We start from the raw sequence: 16,369 nt of genomic DNA on the forward strand, positions 1-16,369 counted from the left end.
GCCACTCTATGATTCTGTGATTTGTAATCCCTTAGCAGGAATGGCAACAACAGCAATAGCACAGAAGCACAGGAGAAGTATTCTGTATTCTCCTCTCAATGGATTTAGCAGCTGGAAGCCACAAGCAAAGGTGAGTTCGGGAACTGCGAGTCCCCCTCGATGAACCAACAAGGCCCGAGCGCAGCCGCTACACAGCTTCAGCTCGGGTGGCCAGGAGGCTCCGTGACGCAGGCGGACAGGAGGCTCCGCCCGCTGCGCGTTACCACAGCAACCGTTCGCCGCGTCTCCGCCGGGACGGAGGAGTTCTCGCGAGTTTTCGGCGGGCAGGAGCGGTGGGCGCGGGGCGTGCCGGAAGGCGGCGCAGATTTGAAGGTAGCGGCGGGCTGTGCCTTGTGGATGGAGATGGTGAGTGCAGGTTGCGGCTTCTTCGGGCGCCTTAGTGCTGCTTGCCCGCTTTCGTGCCGCGCTGTGTTACCCCGAGCGCTGCTGGGGGCACGTACACTTCGTGCTGGGCCGGGCGCGCGGGACAACGGCCGCAGGCGTACCGTCGGCTGGCGGCTGCCCCGCGTCCCGCCAGTCCCGGGGCACGCAGGGCGCATGGGCACGGCCGGCCCCGCCGCGGGTTGGTGTGGGCGTGGAGGCGGGCTCGGCAGTCTCGTTGGTTTGTTTGTGGAGTGACGTGGCGACCGGTTCCGGTGCTGTGTGTGGTACTGGATCTCAAAAGGAAACGTGTGTGCTCAGCGTGATGAGCTTTTGAAAATGGCAGCTCGATAACTTGGCTGGTAGAGAATTATCAAGCCCTGGGCAAAGGCTGAGCCTCGGTGGTAACGGCGCTTTAAGGTGCTGGGTTGTGCTCGCTTCTCGTGTTCAAGCGCTCAATCATTATAAGGCTTCTCTGGTGGAGTGTTTGGAGTGACTTTGCAGCCTTCTGCATATGGGTGAAATGGGTGTAAAGGTGAGGGCTTAAAAGTTAAACATTTCTATAAACATCTGCTGATGTGAAGGCTAACATGTCAAGAGGTAAAACGTAGAGGAAAAAAAAAAAAAAGACTCACAGGGTTTAACCTAGCTAGTCAGTAGGTGGTTTGACTGCAGAGATGGTGATGGCAACTTGTTCAAAGCTCCTATTTCACCGTTAAGCCCTAGTGCTCTGGCTTCTTCAAGAGCACATATTTTCTCAAGTGAACAACTGAGCTGAAGTGATGCTATCCCAATCTTCAGGTCGCATAAAGCTGATAGGACTAAAGGACCTTAAACTGCCCCAGAGAAGGTTCAGTTTGGGTATTAAAAAAAAGTGTTCTCAGAAGGAGTGGTGAGGCATTGGCACAGGCTGCCCAGGGAGGTGGTGCAGTCATCATCCATAGAGAGTAAAAGAATTAATGCTCTGGTTCTGTGTACTGTCGATATGTTTGGGTACCTGGTTCTCTGAGGAGAACAACTGTATATCCCAGAAGACTTTCACTGTTCTGTTTCTGTTTTCCCTCTCTTCCCCACCTACCCTTTTCCCTTTTTTGGGCCAGTGGGCCTGTATGCCTTCTGTCCCATCATAGACACAGATAGATGTAGAGATAACACCGTGATGCTGGGCTTGACTAATGATTTATGCTTACAGAATGATTCTTTGCCATTGTAGTCACATGCTGTTTTGTCTCTCCCCACACCTGCTGTATCCTGTGGAGAGATAAATATTAGCACTTTTATTTACTGTTGTAGCTTTAACAGAGTTTGTTTTTGTTTTTCTTAACAGGAGTTTTAGATTCTGTGAGACACTGAAAGTGAAGTGGAATAAGCAGATAATTATCAAACCTTTATTTTGAATTTCTTCCAAGAAGGGAAACCTGTAGAAAATGCCACCTGGGAAAGTTCTACAGCCTGTACTGAAAATGAAGGTGGATGAACTCTTCTTGTGCTGGCTGAGTCAGCCTACAACTCAGCTGATGCTGAAGGACTGCTTGAAAAGAATCAAGAATGAGGGGAAAACTGAAATTGGCAGCGGAGATGCAGGAAACAGTGAAAATGAGAGGTTCACAACTAAAAATTCCAATTCAAAGCAAAGCATATTAGGAGATATCAGGCTGCCTTTGATGCCTTTCACTCCTCCTCAGCTTTCTACTTCTCTTCCTTTAGCAACTTCAACCAGCCTAAGGAATGCATCTAATGTTAAAGGAACACGTAGATCATCAGGAACCAGAGTAGTAAGTTTTGTTTCTTACTTACTACACTTGTTTGTTGAAATGGAAGTGAATTCATGTTTATGGGTGTGGTGAGTTATGCAAGTAATGAGTTTCCTCAACAGGAGTTGTTGGGATGGGAGCAAAGCAGCAGCACAGAACGTGAAATATCAATGTTAGCACTAATGGCTACGGGGCTTAATGCGCAAGGAGCCAAGAGTCTTTTGAAACATCTTTTGCTTTTTATAAGAGGTGTGCACTTGACGCAAAATGAAAGTGGATTGTTTTTATTTCCAGTAATTTTTGCTGAGTAGAAAGCATCTTAAAAATGCCATATCCTGTACTTTGGTTTACCTGCCCTGTTTTTGAGCTACAGTTTCAGATACCATGTAATATTAATCTGTCTTGTAGCCAACTCGCATCTTCTGTGTTTGTTTTGGTGGATGAAGCATATGTAAGGAAAGATTAGAATAAGCAATTCTTTGAAGAATGTGTGCTAAGGTTTTCTGTGTGCTAAGGTTAAGGCTGGTATTGATATTCCTGTGTTTCTTAATGGGCATGAGCAAATGAGAAGTGATGGAAAAGCTAGAAATCACCCTGTAAAAGAAAAAGAGGAAAATTCTTTCGGTAATGTCCTTGAGTCTGTTGAACAGTGTCTAGCGTATGGGAGTGTGGTGGTGTTGATGGTGGGTATTCTTTTTAAGAGTTAGAGAGTGAAAGAAATAAACTTAAAAGCCAAAACTTAGATAGGAAGACATAGGTGTGATGGCTATGACTAACCAGGTATCATGCATGAAACATGTTTTATATTTTATTTAAAAATTTAGCATTTTATCAGGCACGGTAACTTACAAAGGCTATTTAGTTTAAAAAAACATCTCTTGTTTATCATATTTTTTGCAGAAAGTAGCCCAAGACAGATGCCAGTGCTTCAGCTATCACATTTAGACTAATAAGCCCTTCCAGTATATATGTTATTGTGAATAAATGCGAATCCCCATGTTTGTTTGCAGTGTTATTTTTATAAAATACTCCCTTGACTGCAACTATTCCTTGGTCTGATGATACCAGGCACTGTTGTTAGTACAAGACTCCAATTTATTTCTACTGAATCTGCATATTAACAAAGTAATTGTTTTGGTACTGCATGGTACATTCAATGCTTCCTTTCTGAGAAGGTCTTGATTTATAATAGACAATGTCTTCTATGCACGAAAGACATCCCTGCCCCCCAGCCTGATATTTTTCGATGCGATCTAATTTCTAGCCCTTTCAGTAAATTGTAAGAACAAAACTGGATAGAAAATGATCTGGTAACTGATGAAATTAAACATTGCATATGCAGTCTGCCTTATATCTAAGGAGTTGTTAACAGAGGCATGCTGTTTCTGTCCTAGTATTATGAATCTGTACACTGGTAATTCATTGCTGGAGTTCATTGCTCCTGACTACTCTCCTTACGTTGGTGTGTAACTCAATCCATTGGCCAAACCTTATGTCCCAGGGAAGCCATCTCAACTAAGAGTAGAAAGGTTAAGAATGACTTGTAGAATGGCTGAGAATGACTAAATATCAGTTAATTTTAGTCTGTTCCTGGTCTTTATTGTGTGCGCATATACCTGTATTTTTATACACTGAAGTAACAGTGTGACCTCTGTTTTGTGCTAAACCGTTTAATCTGAGGTGTTGTTTTTTTGTTGTATTTTTGTATTTAAAAAAAAAAAAAAACAACTGATTTTCAAGTCTTGTGCAACAACCTGCAGCCCATGTTTCTCAGATTCAAGGCATTACGCTTAATGTCTAAAACTTGCCTGCATTGTTCTTACCATGCAGGGACATGTGTTTGATGCATAATCTAGCCAGACAGCAAAGCATGATGATCTATTGACATAATTTTTATTTGTTCATACCATCATATTTCCTGTTTTAGTAAAAATGAAGAGAACTTGCAGATATTCAGTCTCTTCTTGTATTGGACAAAAGTGACCAAAGGGGGTTAGAAGCCACTGCTTATTTGTTTGCTGTAATTTCTCTTCATGCACATTGATTGCTTTAAGTAGATGTCATAAAGAAGAACTATAACAGATTCATAAAGATGTAATGTGGCTTACTTAAATGGAATCATTTGCATCGTACTGAGAAGGAACGGGTAGGTTGGGTATGGTTGTTGAGTGAATGGGTTGGTTGTTTCTTTCCTGAGAGTTAGACATAGGGAAGTTTCCAAGCAGTGAGAAAGTTATTTGAGGATTTATCGTTCAGCTTAATTGAATTTGCATATAAAATCTAATCTTAAGGGCTTGTAAATTGTATTTGCAGCAAGCACTGGCTCTAAAGATACTGCTGAGAGTCGCATAATTGCATATTCTGCCCTGACTGTGAATTTTCTCATAGAAAGCAAAATGTACCCCTCTTCCTTCTTACATGGTTGTGAATTACCCACTGCAGTGTCAAAAGTGGTCCATCTGGCTTTGTACATCTAATTATGGTTCACAAATTTAGCCACAAAAGCTTTACCTATTTCATTTGAGATTAAGTAAATTTGAGGTCCTTGTCATGTTTCTGTGAATGAAGGACGATATTTCAAATAGCTTTTTTTAAAAAGAGAAGGCTTGTTCTTCAGCTCTAGTAATAGAAATTTATATTCTAAGTCCTAGAAAATGCTAGATGTCAATGTGCTCAACTCTGTGTGCCTGAGGGTGTTATTAGAAATGGTTTTCACATCCCATCATGAAGTGCTGGAGAGTTATTACCTTTAGGATCATATAAGTCAACTGAGGCATCTTATTGAAGCTTTTCTTACTGTATCCGGGAATGCTGATAACGCAGCATACAGGCAGTAAGTTCATTTGTTATGCTTTTTCAGTGTCACTGAGCCGAATCACTATGTTTGATTATGGGTAATGTTGCTGTACAATTCTTTCTATCTCTTGAAAGTTGAAACTCTTCTGAAGGGCATAAGATAAAGAAGCTGCTAACAGGAGAACTGATATCCTCGGGCCATAACTAGGTAATTATGAATACTTAGGAAGCACTGTTTTCATACTACAGGTTTCTGTACTTCAAATAACAAATATTGCAGAATGGGAAGCATTCTTGGATCACCAGCCTTGAAACTAATTAGATAATTAAGCTTTAACATATAGTCAGCATAATGAGCATTTGAAAACCCAAGCTGGTGTTCTGATGGTAACTGCTAAACAGTAATAAAATTACTGACATTATTGACAACTACTGTATTAAAAGAGATTTTCTCTTTCAGAAGTTAGCTTGCATATGAAATTTAAATTTCATTTTTATTCAGAAAGTTGCCACGCGTTTTTGCTGACATAGTAATGCCTTGTCAGAGAAGAATGTTCTGACTTTGGAAAAAGATGAAGCCTCACTGGTTAGCAAGTCTTTTGTTTCTTGGGTGATGAGAGAACCTACATTGTATGGGCAAAACATTGAGGCACTTGTAACAAGGATTAATTTGTTCAACTTGACAGAGTGCTTGAAGCCAGTTCTGGAAGAACAGTAGTTCAGAATAGACTGCAGGCTTAATCTTCAGACATGTTGTGAAATCCAGACAGAACTCAGCAGTGACAATTTATCCTAGCATGTTTTGGTGGAAGTGAAAATAAAATATTGTTTGTTTAGGGTTTGGATTTCTTGTTTCTTTGTTCATTTTTTCCTCTTTGTTTGCCTGGTGTCACTCACAGTGAGTTCAATTTCTGGCTGCACCTATTGTGCAAGTATAATTGCAAAGTTCTGGTAATGTGAAGGGCTTGATAGTGTTCAGAGTACTGCAGTTATGATTGTGATTTGTAAATCCTTAATGTACTAAAATAACAAGAAATCAGAGGCAGAGAGGGAGTTCAACAATTATCTTGAATGTTTTATGAATATAATGTTGTATAGAGGAAATTCTAGAGCTGTAACTTCTGAACTTGAGGGATTGTTGCTGCAGTTTTCTTTCAACCTCTATCTCTATTGTGCATAGGTTTAACAGTGTTTCTGGCACGCTAGATTATCTTAAACATGGAGGATATACAATTGTGTGCTGTTCATCACATTGTCAAAAATGGCAGGCCTCAAGGTCTAAAAGATGCCGCAGGCAAGACGTTTAATCCAAACCAGCTGGTGTGCAAGGCATCTGGGGAAACAATTCACAGAATTTCCTATGGGCATTTTGAAAGGGGGTAGTGTGGAGAGATGTCATATGATCTGAAGAAGTTCAAAGTTATTTTCCATTTCTCTGCAGGGGCAACCTTTGGCATAAAGGTACTTCTTAGACAGGCTTCTGTATAGCGTTTTCTTGATGAACATATTGTTCTGCTTGTTATTCTGTGACAGTTATTAAAGCTCATTATCCCGTATTTATGACTTTTTACTACTCTGATTATTGTAGCCTATGGCTTTTTTTCATCACTTCCATTCTTATCAAATTTCTGTTTCCAATTAGTTTGATTCAAATGTACTGCTAAATCCATTTTAGCTTAGAGGGAAGATAAATGAAATAGTTTAACATTAAGACAGAGGTTTGAGTATAACAGCACTAAGAGTTGCTTATTGGAACAAAAGAGCTCTTTGGATGCCATGAGTCTCAGATTTGCCCCCTTTAGATCAGTGGTGGGCAGTTTCCATGTTCTGCAGATGTGTGTGCTTTAGGTTTTGGGGAAACCACCACTAACAAGGAGTAACAGAGAAGTAAAAGGAATGACTCTGTTTGAATCCAGGCAGCTTTTCACTCTGGTAGGTATTGAACTTTGATGTCAGTCTTGACATTTCAAGAGATTAGTCTTGTACCTTGTCTGCATCAGAATTGCTACCTAACATACCTTAATATTCGAAACAGTGCCTTAATATTAGAAACAAAGACTGGGAGACATGAGTTGTGTTAGGATTGCACAACACTCTAGGATATATATGGTCTAACACATAAACTCCCTAACTCTGCATTAAGGAAATCTAGTGTTAGTAGTGCTGTCTCCCATTACTGCAGTGGTGTGGTGCTGGATTTGGCTTCCAACTCAAGCCTGTGACTTAAAAGCAGACTGTAAATAACCTGGTAGCAAGCTGATGTACTTCTGGGATGATAACAGTGTGCAATGGCAGATGTCAGAAATAATGTTCACAGTCAAAGTCTTTCTATGGTGTCTACAAAGGAAAGATGGCCAGAAGTTCATATTAAAATCTGGAAGAGTGCAGCTGTGGGCATTCCTGGGTAATCGTTACTAGTTTCAACTGTGGTCAACATAAGCAGTACCAATAGTATGTTGTATATATTGTGGTGGTTATTCTTAAGCTTTACTGTACTGAATAGCTTGGAACAGAAGAATCGTTGTCTTGATTGGAGAACTAATGATTCATTTCATGTGTAAATGATGAACTGAAAGTTATTTACTGTTGCAGCTATTTTGGTACTGTCTTCTTACTGTACATTACTGTATATTGGACCCTGGGCAATAATAGCATTTACTCTGTTCACATTCTGTACTTTGCTGAAAGAAGGAGGTGTGTCTTGTAGCTCTCATTCAAAGTGGCAATTGCACGTGAAAAAGATACTTCTGTCTTACTGGAAATTCAACAATGTTGTACATGCTACCTGCAGTCTTAGACTTGTTGGTACTTTTAGTGATGGGAAAAAAATTGAATTCAGAATTACACATGGCTTTCTTTAAACTTAAAATTCACATGACTCCTGACATAGTACAAATTAATATTTTGATAAAACTGATGACTAAAAGGTACTCTCTCCTATGTGAATAGCTACTGCTTAAAAGCAAACAAGCAAAAAATTAATTGCTACATGAGATCATTACATGTAGATACTATTCCAGTCTTACTTACTATTTCCAGTCTTTCAAAGCATTTGAATACAATTATGGCTTTACATTGGTCATTGAAATGGTAGTTTGTGTTAACAAGTAGGCAGTCTAAGAACCCATTTTAGTTTTTTGAGAACCCTCCTACATGTCCTCTATGTAGTGTCAGCAAGAAATGAGGTTGAGGCCAAAGGTATGTGTGAATTTACTTCAGTACAAAACAATTAATGCAGTTCATCCTGTGAACTAAATGAACCTAGACAATGACTGCTCACAACTAAAGGATTTGTACATGTAGCTGTCTTGAAAAACTGAAATGAAAGGCAAGCTAAATAGTTTCATTAATTGGAGAAAACACCTGTTAAGCGCTCTGTGTTCTCTGCAGTCTACGTGTGAGTGCTAAATTTAATGTTTTGGCTGTGACATAATACATAAATAATTCCATTGTGTTGACTTGAATTGTGTTCTTGTCTTCCAGTTAACTGCAAGCTAATGATAGTTGGTAGCTAACAGCATTGGTAGCTAAGATTGGTTTGTGTTCCACCGTGGATACAAGTTAAACTTATTCCATGTAAAGCTAACCAGCAGTCAAATGATGTTTTGAGGTGTGTAGTGGTACTTCACGTTAGGTGTATCTCATTCCCTTAGCAATCACTCTTCTATTAAAAAAATAAATAGCCAGAAAATCTGGAGCTGCCCTTGTACTGTTTCTTGATCACAGGTACTTGCAGTGCTAATGGGTTCTTGAGGCTGTTGTTATGTCCTTTCTGCTTAGTTTAATTTCATACGAAACTAGCCTTACATATGTGATCTACGTAGATCTTAACTAAAAACCTTGGCTGATTTCAGGCAACAAATAAAATCAACTGGAAATGTGTAGGGACCTTTCACAGCGTTTGCAGGTGCAAGAAAGCAATGATTATGCAGGAAAGACTTGTGTGGGTGATGAGGGAAAGACAGCAAGACTGTCAATAAAATGTAAATAAAGGGTCTTCATCTGAGTGCTGCTGACATCACCTTGACAAAACAAAGTTTGCAGAGCTTACAAAACTGTTGGACTCGATCTATTTTTAGAATTCAGCAGAATCAAGAGGAATGTTTCTAAACAATTTTCTTCCCATAAAAGCTGTGTATTGTAATCAGTCTAATGTTAGTATTCATAAGTGTACTTATTTTACAGCAAGTACCTTTTTAAAAGTCTTCAGTTGCAGCTTTGGAAACAAAAAGTTTTGAAATGCAAGACCTTTCATTTAGTTCCATATTATTTATTTAAAAAAAAAAATCTTATTCTACTTGATAAGCAGTATAGTTCTATAGTTTCTATCATCTTTCTGTTTCCTGTGCATGGCAGTATTAGGTTAAGAGACAGTCTTAATAGGAGTTCTATCAGAAATTCCACTGTTAAGTTATAATTTGCAGTCTTACTGACTTTCTTATAGAACAAGTGGGTCCGTATCTTAAGTTTCTTGATTTGTTATTTTTGCTTAAGGCCTTTAGGGAGTGAAATCCAAAGCAAAAACATATGCAGGAATCTTTCCTGCACCTGTCACTTGCTCAAAATTGCTGTCTTGTGATTTCAGGGACTAAGTTACACAAGGCATTAGCTTATTTTGCTTGCACTGAAGCAGTGATTGTGCTTTCGTAGGCAAATCATTTTAGTTTTGGAAGTGATTAATTTAAAATTCAGTTAATGTAAAATGAAGTACTGAGAGTTAGTGCTATTTAGTAAGTTGCTTGACAGTTGAGGATCATAAATGGCAATGTTTTATTATATCAGATTAGTGTGTCAACTTCTAAAATAAGGTAACAATTGGTAAAGATTACCAATCTCAAAATGAATAGATATCCAAATGGTACCTGTGACTTTGAAAAGCTGCATAATGCATAAATAAGGCTCCATTATAAAAGTTTGTCTACTGTAGCAAAACCCAAATGGTATTGATATGGTATTCTTAATCAGCCTGACCCTTCATTTCACTATATTCTTCACTTCAGAGGCATACACTGCTAAACTTACAAATGTAGCTTCCTCTGTGGGTAAGCCCCATCAGCATCATGGTTCATTTGAAAAACAATGTCCTATTAGAGCAGGTGTAACTTTAATTTGTATGGGCTGTAAGAGATTTTTATTATACCCATCTGCTTGATAGTTTCCTTAGCAACATCAATTTGTGTACGCTTCTTTTCGTGATCAGATGAGTTGGGTCCTCTGAAGATCATGACGAGCCAATAGGTTCCACCTATGGAGCACCATTCCAACAGCCTGCTTCCACTGAATCTCTATTTATGCTGTGTGTGGAAAAAATAACATAAGAGCTGATAAAGTTTTCCGAAGATGGTAAGAGATGGCAGAGAACATGAAAATTATTCTTAACAGTATGTATGTTATCCATTAACCTTTGGTCCTTGTTTTTATTTTATCCAGTGCTGACACTTGCTGAAGTTAGTCTGCCAGATGCAGTTAGCAGTCTAAAACGTCCTGTGCTATGTCTTTGGAGTCCAGGCAATGTAATCATAGCAAGGTGACATGTATCTTATCTTGCTTCTAATCGGCCTGTGTGTGGTGTACATACATGGCATTCTTCTAGTAATGCGCAGAGAATCTGATCAGATCATTCTTCCTGGTCTAGCAACGTGTATCTTGCATCTAATTGGTGTGTTGCTGTTCACTGTGTTACCTCCTAAAAAACTTCTAATTCTCACATAACTGTGGAAAGAACATCCAAGCATTGTTCTGTCAACTGGGCTCAAGGTCTTAATGACACTCATTCACAGAAAGTTAGGGATGAGTAACAATACTCTGTTATTCTATTCATTTCAGGAGTACATTGTCCTCTTGTTCTTTTCTCATACAGGGCAGTTTGAAACAGGTGGATACTAGCAAGAAACAACTTAGATAATGGTCTGAAGAGCAGCAGTTCCATCAGTGTGAGAATAAATAAGTTTCAACTTTATGTATCCTTATTTCGTAACAGGGATGTAGGTTTTAGTCAGTGAGGAAAAAAAATTGACACTTATGAATTCAGTATTGGAGAAATCAGTCTTGGTAAGTTCACCCCAACCCTGAGTGGATCAGCTTGTCAATGAACAGTCTTGGTTGCTTCTGCAGTTATTTGGATGAAAAACAGAATTTGATGTGCTACATTTTTTTGTTCTTTTATTTTTCCATACTCTAGAAATGTCACATTTTACAGTGTCTGTCTGTCTAAAATTCACAAACAGTAAATCTTGCTTCACTCTCCTGATAGGGGAGTATTTTCTTAATTGCTCATAGAATCGTAGAATGGTTTGGGTTGGAGGGGATCTTTAAGATCACCCAGTTCCAACCCTCTGCTGTAGGCAGGGACACCTCCCTTTAGACCAGGTTGCTCAAAGCCCCATCCAGCTTGGCCTTGAATGCTTCCAGGAAGGGAGCATTTATAACCTCACTGGGCAACTTGTTCCAGGGTCTCACTGCCCTCACAGTAAAGAATTTCTCCCTAGTATCTAGTCTGAATCCACCCTCTTCCAGTTTAAAACTGTTTCCCCTCATCCTGTCCCTACGTGTCCTTATATAAAGTTCCTCTCCTCATAATAGTGTAAAATAACACATGTGACCAACTGAGACATTCCCTCATTCCTACAAGGTTTTCCCTTACAAAGATGCTTTCAAAGATGAGTAGGAGTTCTAGAATTCTGTCCAAGCAGAGGTAGTCTTCATTTATTTAGACTCCTTTTTGCTGGAAGTTTTGTAATATTGTTCAGCAGAAAAGTACAACAGATGCTCCTGAGCCTGTGTAAGCTGTGTTTTCTTCTGTGTTTTCACTTTGTCCATCATAAAATCAAATCTGACTGAAATTGACATCATTTTTTAATCTTTACCCTCATTTTTCGTTCTACCTTAAGAACTGCTAATACAACAGTGGTCCAAAGGCCTACTACTGTTTTGCATGCTTTAAAGATCTGTAATAAATGATGCAACTAGAAATACATTTACTGAAGTGCAGTGTCATTTGTACCTACTGTTGTGCAGTAACTCTTGCCAAAAATTGTTTGATTTGTTGAATGTTCAGTCTCACTGTGGAACTTGGCAGTAAGGAGTGGGGAACCAAATAATTAACAGTCAGATATCTGGTATTTACCCAAATAATGGAGCTCTCAGTGTATCAAAGGTCAGGTACAGACTTATCTGTCTAGAATTGGCTCTTAATAATATTCAATAGTGGGGAATCTAGTCACAGCCTTTCGAGAAGACAGGCAAAAAAAAAAAAAAAAAAAAAAAGGAAAAAACCAACGTTTTGGGATTTTTGGGGTTGTTGTTTTTGTGGGTTTTTTTGTTTGTTTGTGTGTGGGGTTTTTTTGTCTAGCAGAGAGTTGTTGCTTTTATCTGTCTGTGTTTCTCTTCTGGTATATTTACATAGTTTCTTCTTTGCCTTTCCGGCCATGTAGTTAGTATATTTTGCTCAGCATCTTTAGCTGCTCGACTGCTTTTTTGATACATCTTCCTGAGCTATTTACTTATACCAGCAGTGCATTTTTTTCCCTTTTAGATATCTGAAAAATATCCTTTGTGTTAAGTTTGTCATGTTATTTCATCTGTTTCCTGTATTAAGAAAGATGTTACCTTGCCTTAGTTATCTTCACTGCTCTTTTTTGTCCCTCACTAGTCAGTTACTTTTGTTCAAGGCTTTACTAGTTGTACACATTGACTGTTGTAGAGATGGGCCAGTTGTTTCCACAGTCAACCCAGGGCACGCTTGTCTGCAGTATGGCAGGCTGAGGATTTCAGGTGTGCTGCACACTGTTGCCACTGAGCTCGTTCATGCGGCCTTGTGTAAACTGTATCCAAAGGCCAAACATGCCTTCTGTCACTTTGGTTCATGTGTAATTGGGTTAAGATCTGGAAGCTAGGTTTCATATAGCTGAGCACAGCTCATAACACGTTGAGTTTCTTTTCTTTGAAACTTTCTTGAATGGTTGGATGTGGGTATTTTTTATAGTATTTGAGATAGGTTTTCTATAACCTCCTAAGACTTTAGATCTACTATCAGCATATGCTTTTGACTAGGAATTGCATTTCGTAGCTAACATTTAAAGTTTTCTGGGATCTGATTCAGATTTCTGTTTCTTCCACATTACCCAAAACATCAGTGAAATGTGTCCAACTTGAATACTTCTGTGTTGCAGCCGCACAAATACTGTGCTGCTATTGCACATGCTCAGGCCACTGTTAAAGTGGTAAACTCCTTAACCACTGGCCCTTGAGTCACTTCCATTCATAGTGTGTATCTTTAGCTTTGGAAGGAAGCTCTGAGCATGTATCTTCCCTTCTGTTTGTCTAGCTTATAATAAGCTGCCAGGATGCTTGAACCGCTTTATGGCCGGCATCCAGCCCTTCAGCCAGGAAAATATTTTGCCTTAGCTTCTGCTGGAGAGAATTCAGATTCAGGGGGAATGCAACACTACACCTGGACATTCCTTGTCCAGTCTGGGTGGAAGCTGACTTTCCCCTTCTCCTGTGACTAATTCATGACTGAAAAGGTTAAAACTGATCTTAAGGGGCTCTTAACTACACTGCTTTGAAAGTACTGGTACCTCCCTAAATATGGCAATGCAAAACCCTTTCAGTTTAGATGGTGAGAAGGGGGTGGTTAATAGCTGCCACTGTCCTTACTCACAGTGTGTTGCAACTAAATGTTCACTAGATGTAGATTTGTTGTATGGTGCAGCCTGTATGCTTTTGAAAACTATACATGCAGGTATGCAAGCAACTACTAGATTGGAAACCAAACGAGTGGCAGTAGGGCTAATACAGCATTAAGCGAACTGTGGAATTGATGTTATCAGCTACTTCTGACTACGAAGTGGTATCATAACAAGGAAACACAGAATATTCAAAATACTGAACAAAATGTACTAGTAAGTAGTGACAGGCTTAGAGCTCCATCTTAAAGAGGGAGTGAAATCCCCAACTCTTCAAAATGGGGTTGAAAACACCAGTGTCTTATTGAGGGTCCTTCAGGTGAGTAGGAGCTTCATTCCCTTTGCTTAACTCTGTGTGGCAGTCAGTCATCTTAATGACAGACAGCCACATCAAGTAAGAGCCCAGTTGTAGTGAACTGGTGCACATCACCTTGTGAAAAGGGGTGAAAATCTCAATTTAGGTGAGCAGATACCTTTCTTTACAAATCTTTGTTCTCTAAAAGAAGGCCTTTTTCTCCCTGAACTGAAATGTAATCTGCTTTGCCTGTGTGCAACACAACCTTCCTGACCTTCCTCAAACATCTTAGTCTGGAATTGGCATCTGCTGCCAGAGTCGGATTCTTCTCCTACTCTAACACCTCAGTCCCCTGTCTCAGGTTCCAGGCACACTGCTGTTGTGTGCCACACTCACTGCTCTCTCCTCTGGCTTCCTTATGAGTCAGGGTTATAGCTTAGCTGATCTGATCTTCCTAAGAGGCAGTGAGTGGCAGCCAGATTTGCTCTGTGCAGTCTGACAGTCTGGTCATGCCAAACACAACATGTCTGACTCCTGCCTAGTCAATTCCTTTCTTGTTCTCCTACTTCCGAGAGAAATAAATATCTTCATAACAAGTTGCAATAAAGAAACAGGTGGTAAATGCTGGTCACTAAATTAAACTCAAGAAAATAGACTTTTTGTCAGCATTTACTTCCTAGTAGTATCTGATAAAGTAAAAAGGAACCAACTTAGACAAGTCATGTTTTACTGATACCTTTTCAGTTTCTCTTTTCTGAATCTCACGGTCTGTTGTGGAGTTTTACTAAATTGATCCATGACAGAGTGGATATGAATAGAAGAGTTAGGCTAAAGATCATAAGCACAGTGCAGAGCTAAAATAATGAAGTCAAGTAAGAGAAAACTTGAGCTTTGTAGTGAAACAGTTGTTCTAGTGTTTTTTTGGTATGTGTACATCTTTATCTAATCAAGAAAGTTATTTAAAGCATGAGGGATGAAAACATCATGACTGGCTCTGTCTTGCCATTCAGTAGCTTTGCTTTTGCATGACTGGTCAGAGGTATCAAACAGGCAATTTAGAGAGTAAAGAGAATTTAAGGGGCTATGAGTATTTACAAATTGATTTTATAACGTGAAAACTTTCAGTTATCTAATATGCATCAGGTTGTAGAAGAGGATGGATAGGATACTCTGAATTGTCAGTTGAATTTCTGCAAAAACTAATCACATTTCTGCTTCTGGGAAGGAGATTGCTGTGGTCTGAAAGATCGCATTATTCCTCATAAAATGCATTTGAGATTCATTTAACTGAAAAAAGAATGTAATGGTACCTAACTCTAACTGTAGTGCTTCTGAAATTTGATAGACGTGCAGTGTAACACGTAGATACTGATGTTTGTAAAAGCTCCTATTTGAGCAAGAAAAGTGTCTCCTGTCAGCTTTGCTCAGATTTTGTTGCATCATTGGTATTTCTAATGTACTCTTTCTGCAAAAACATTTGCCTCAGTGCTGCTGGTATCTTCTGCCGTGGCATTTGGGTGGTCAGAATCTTGTGATACAATAACTGATGTCTAGATGAATGCAGAAAATGTTTCATGAAGCTAGCTGAGCCACTCCGTGAGAGTTTGCAGCTTTTTCTGTTGTCACTTTCCTTTTTCTTCTGATGTAATAGGATTCCTGCTTAAGGGCTGAAGAGCTTGGAAAGAGTTGAACTGCTGTTTAGTAAGCCTTCGGTGAGGTACTTCATTGAAGCTAGACAGTGAGTGTTTTGTGACAGAAGGAAAAGCTGAGGGGGATGGGAGGAGGAGGAGGAAGCTACGACATGACCACGGCTGGCCTCTTCACATTCCTCCAGGGCTTGCTTTTTTAAAATTGGAAGCTGCTTTTATAGATGCTGCTCCAAACAGGTTTGGTTTTTTCCATACTATCCCGTTTAGACTTTGGAATGCTTGTATGAAAGGGCAGGCCCCCAAAGTGACTTTCCAATCTGTTTTTGTGATTCCAGCCAAGTTCCCTTTAATGTATGGAGCAGGCGAAGTTGAGCTGACTCTCTCATAATATCACGGAACTCAGACGCAGCTGCTGCTTTAAGTGGCACTGTGTGATAATACAACAGCTCTGCTATTTACTGGGATTCAAGTGCCTGGACTGGCACACAGAGACATTATATGAAATCCGAAAGCATGAGGATAAAGGAAATTTCTTTGCGGCAAGATCCTGATCTGAGGAAGGAGTTGGCGCTGCTAGCTCGAGGATGTGATTTTGTTTTGCCTTCTAGATTCAAGAAGAGACTGAAAGCTTTTCAGCAGGTCCAGGTTTGTCTTTCAGATCTTATGCAATTAAGTTATTGTAATTAATTGTACTTCTTCAGCCACACAAATTTCAGGAAACATATGAAAATTCTTGCTCAATTAGCAGTGTTTCAGTGGGTTTCATAT

General features: G+C 39.6%; 1 protein-coding gene across 5 annotated transcripts in view; it reads left to right on the forward strand.

The window, feature by feature from the left end:
• Positions 1 to 523: 523 nt before the first annotated feature.
• The window catches only part of PPP2R3B (protein phosphatase 2 regulatory subunit B''beta), a 47,915-nt gene continuing 32,069 nt past the window's right edge, over positions 524 to 16,369 (forward strand). For 2 of the 5 annotated variants that reach the window (XM_052664828.1, XM_052664831.1), the window contains exons 1-2: positions 848 to 955; positions 1,748 to 2,195. In XM_052664828.1, the coding sequence (XP_052520788.1) occupies positions 1,848 to 2,195 (348 nt within the window). In that variant the 5' untranslated portion in view covers positions 848 to 955; positions 1,748 to 1,847. The other 3 variants (XM_052664829.1, XM_052664830.1, XM_052664832.1) reach the window with 3 other exon arrangements.

Source organism: Tympanuchus pallidicinctus, unplaced genomic scaffold (assembly GCF_026119805.1).
Source record: "Tympanuchus pallidicinctus isolate F22 unplaced genomic scaffold, pur_lepc_1.0 scaffold6, whole genome shotgun sequence".
Taxonomy (NCBI): Eukaryota; Metazoa; Chordata; class Aves; order Galliformes; family Phasianidae; genus Tympanuchus; species Tympanuchus pallidicinctus.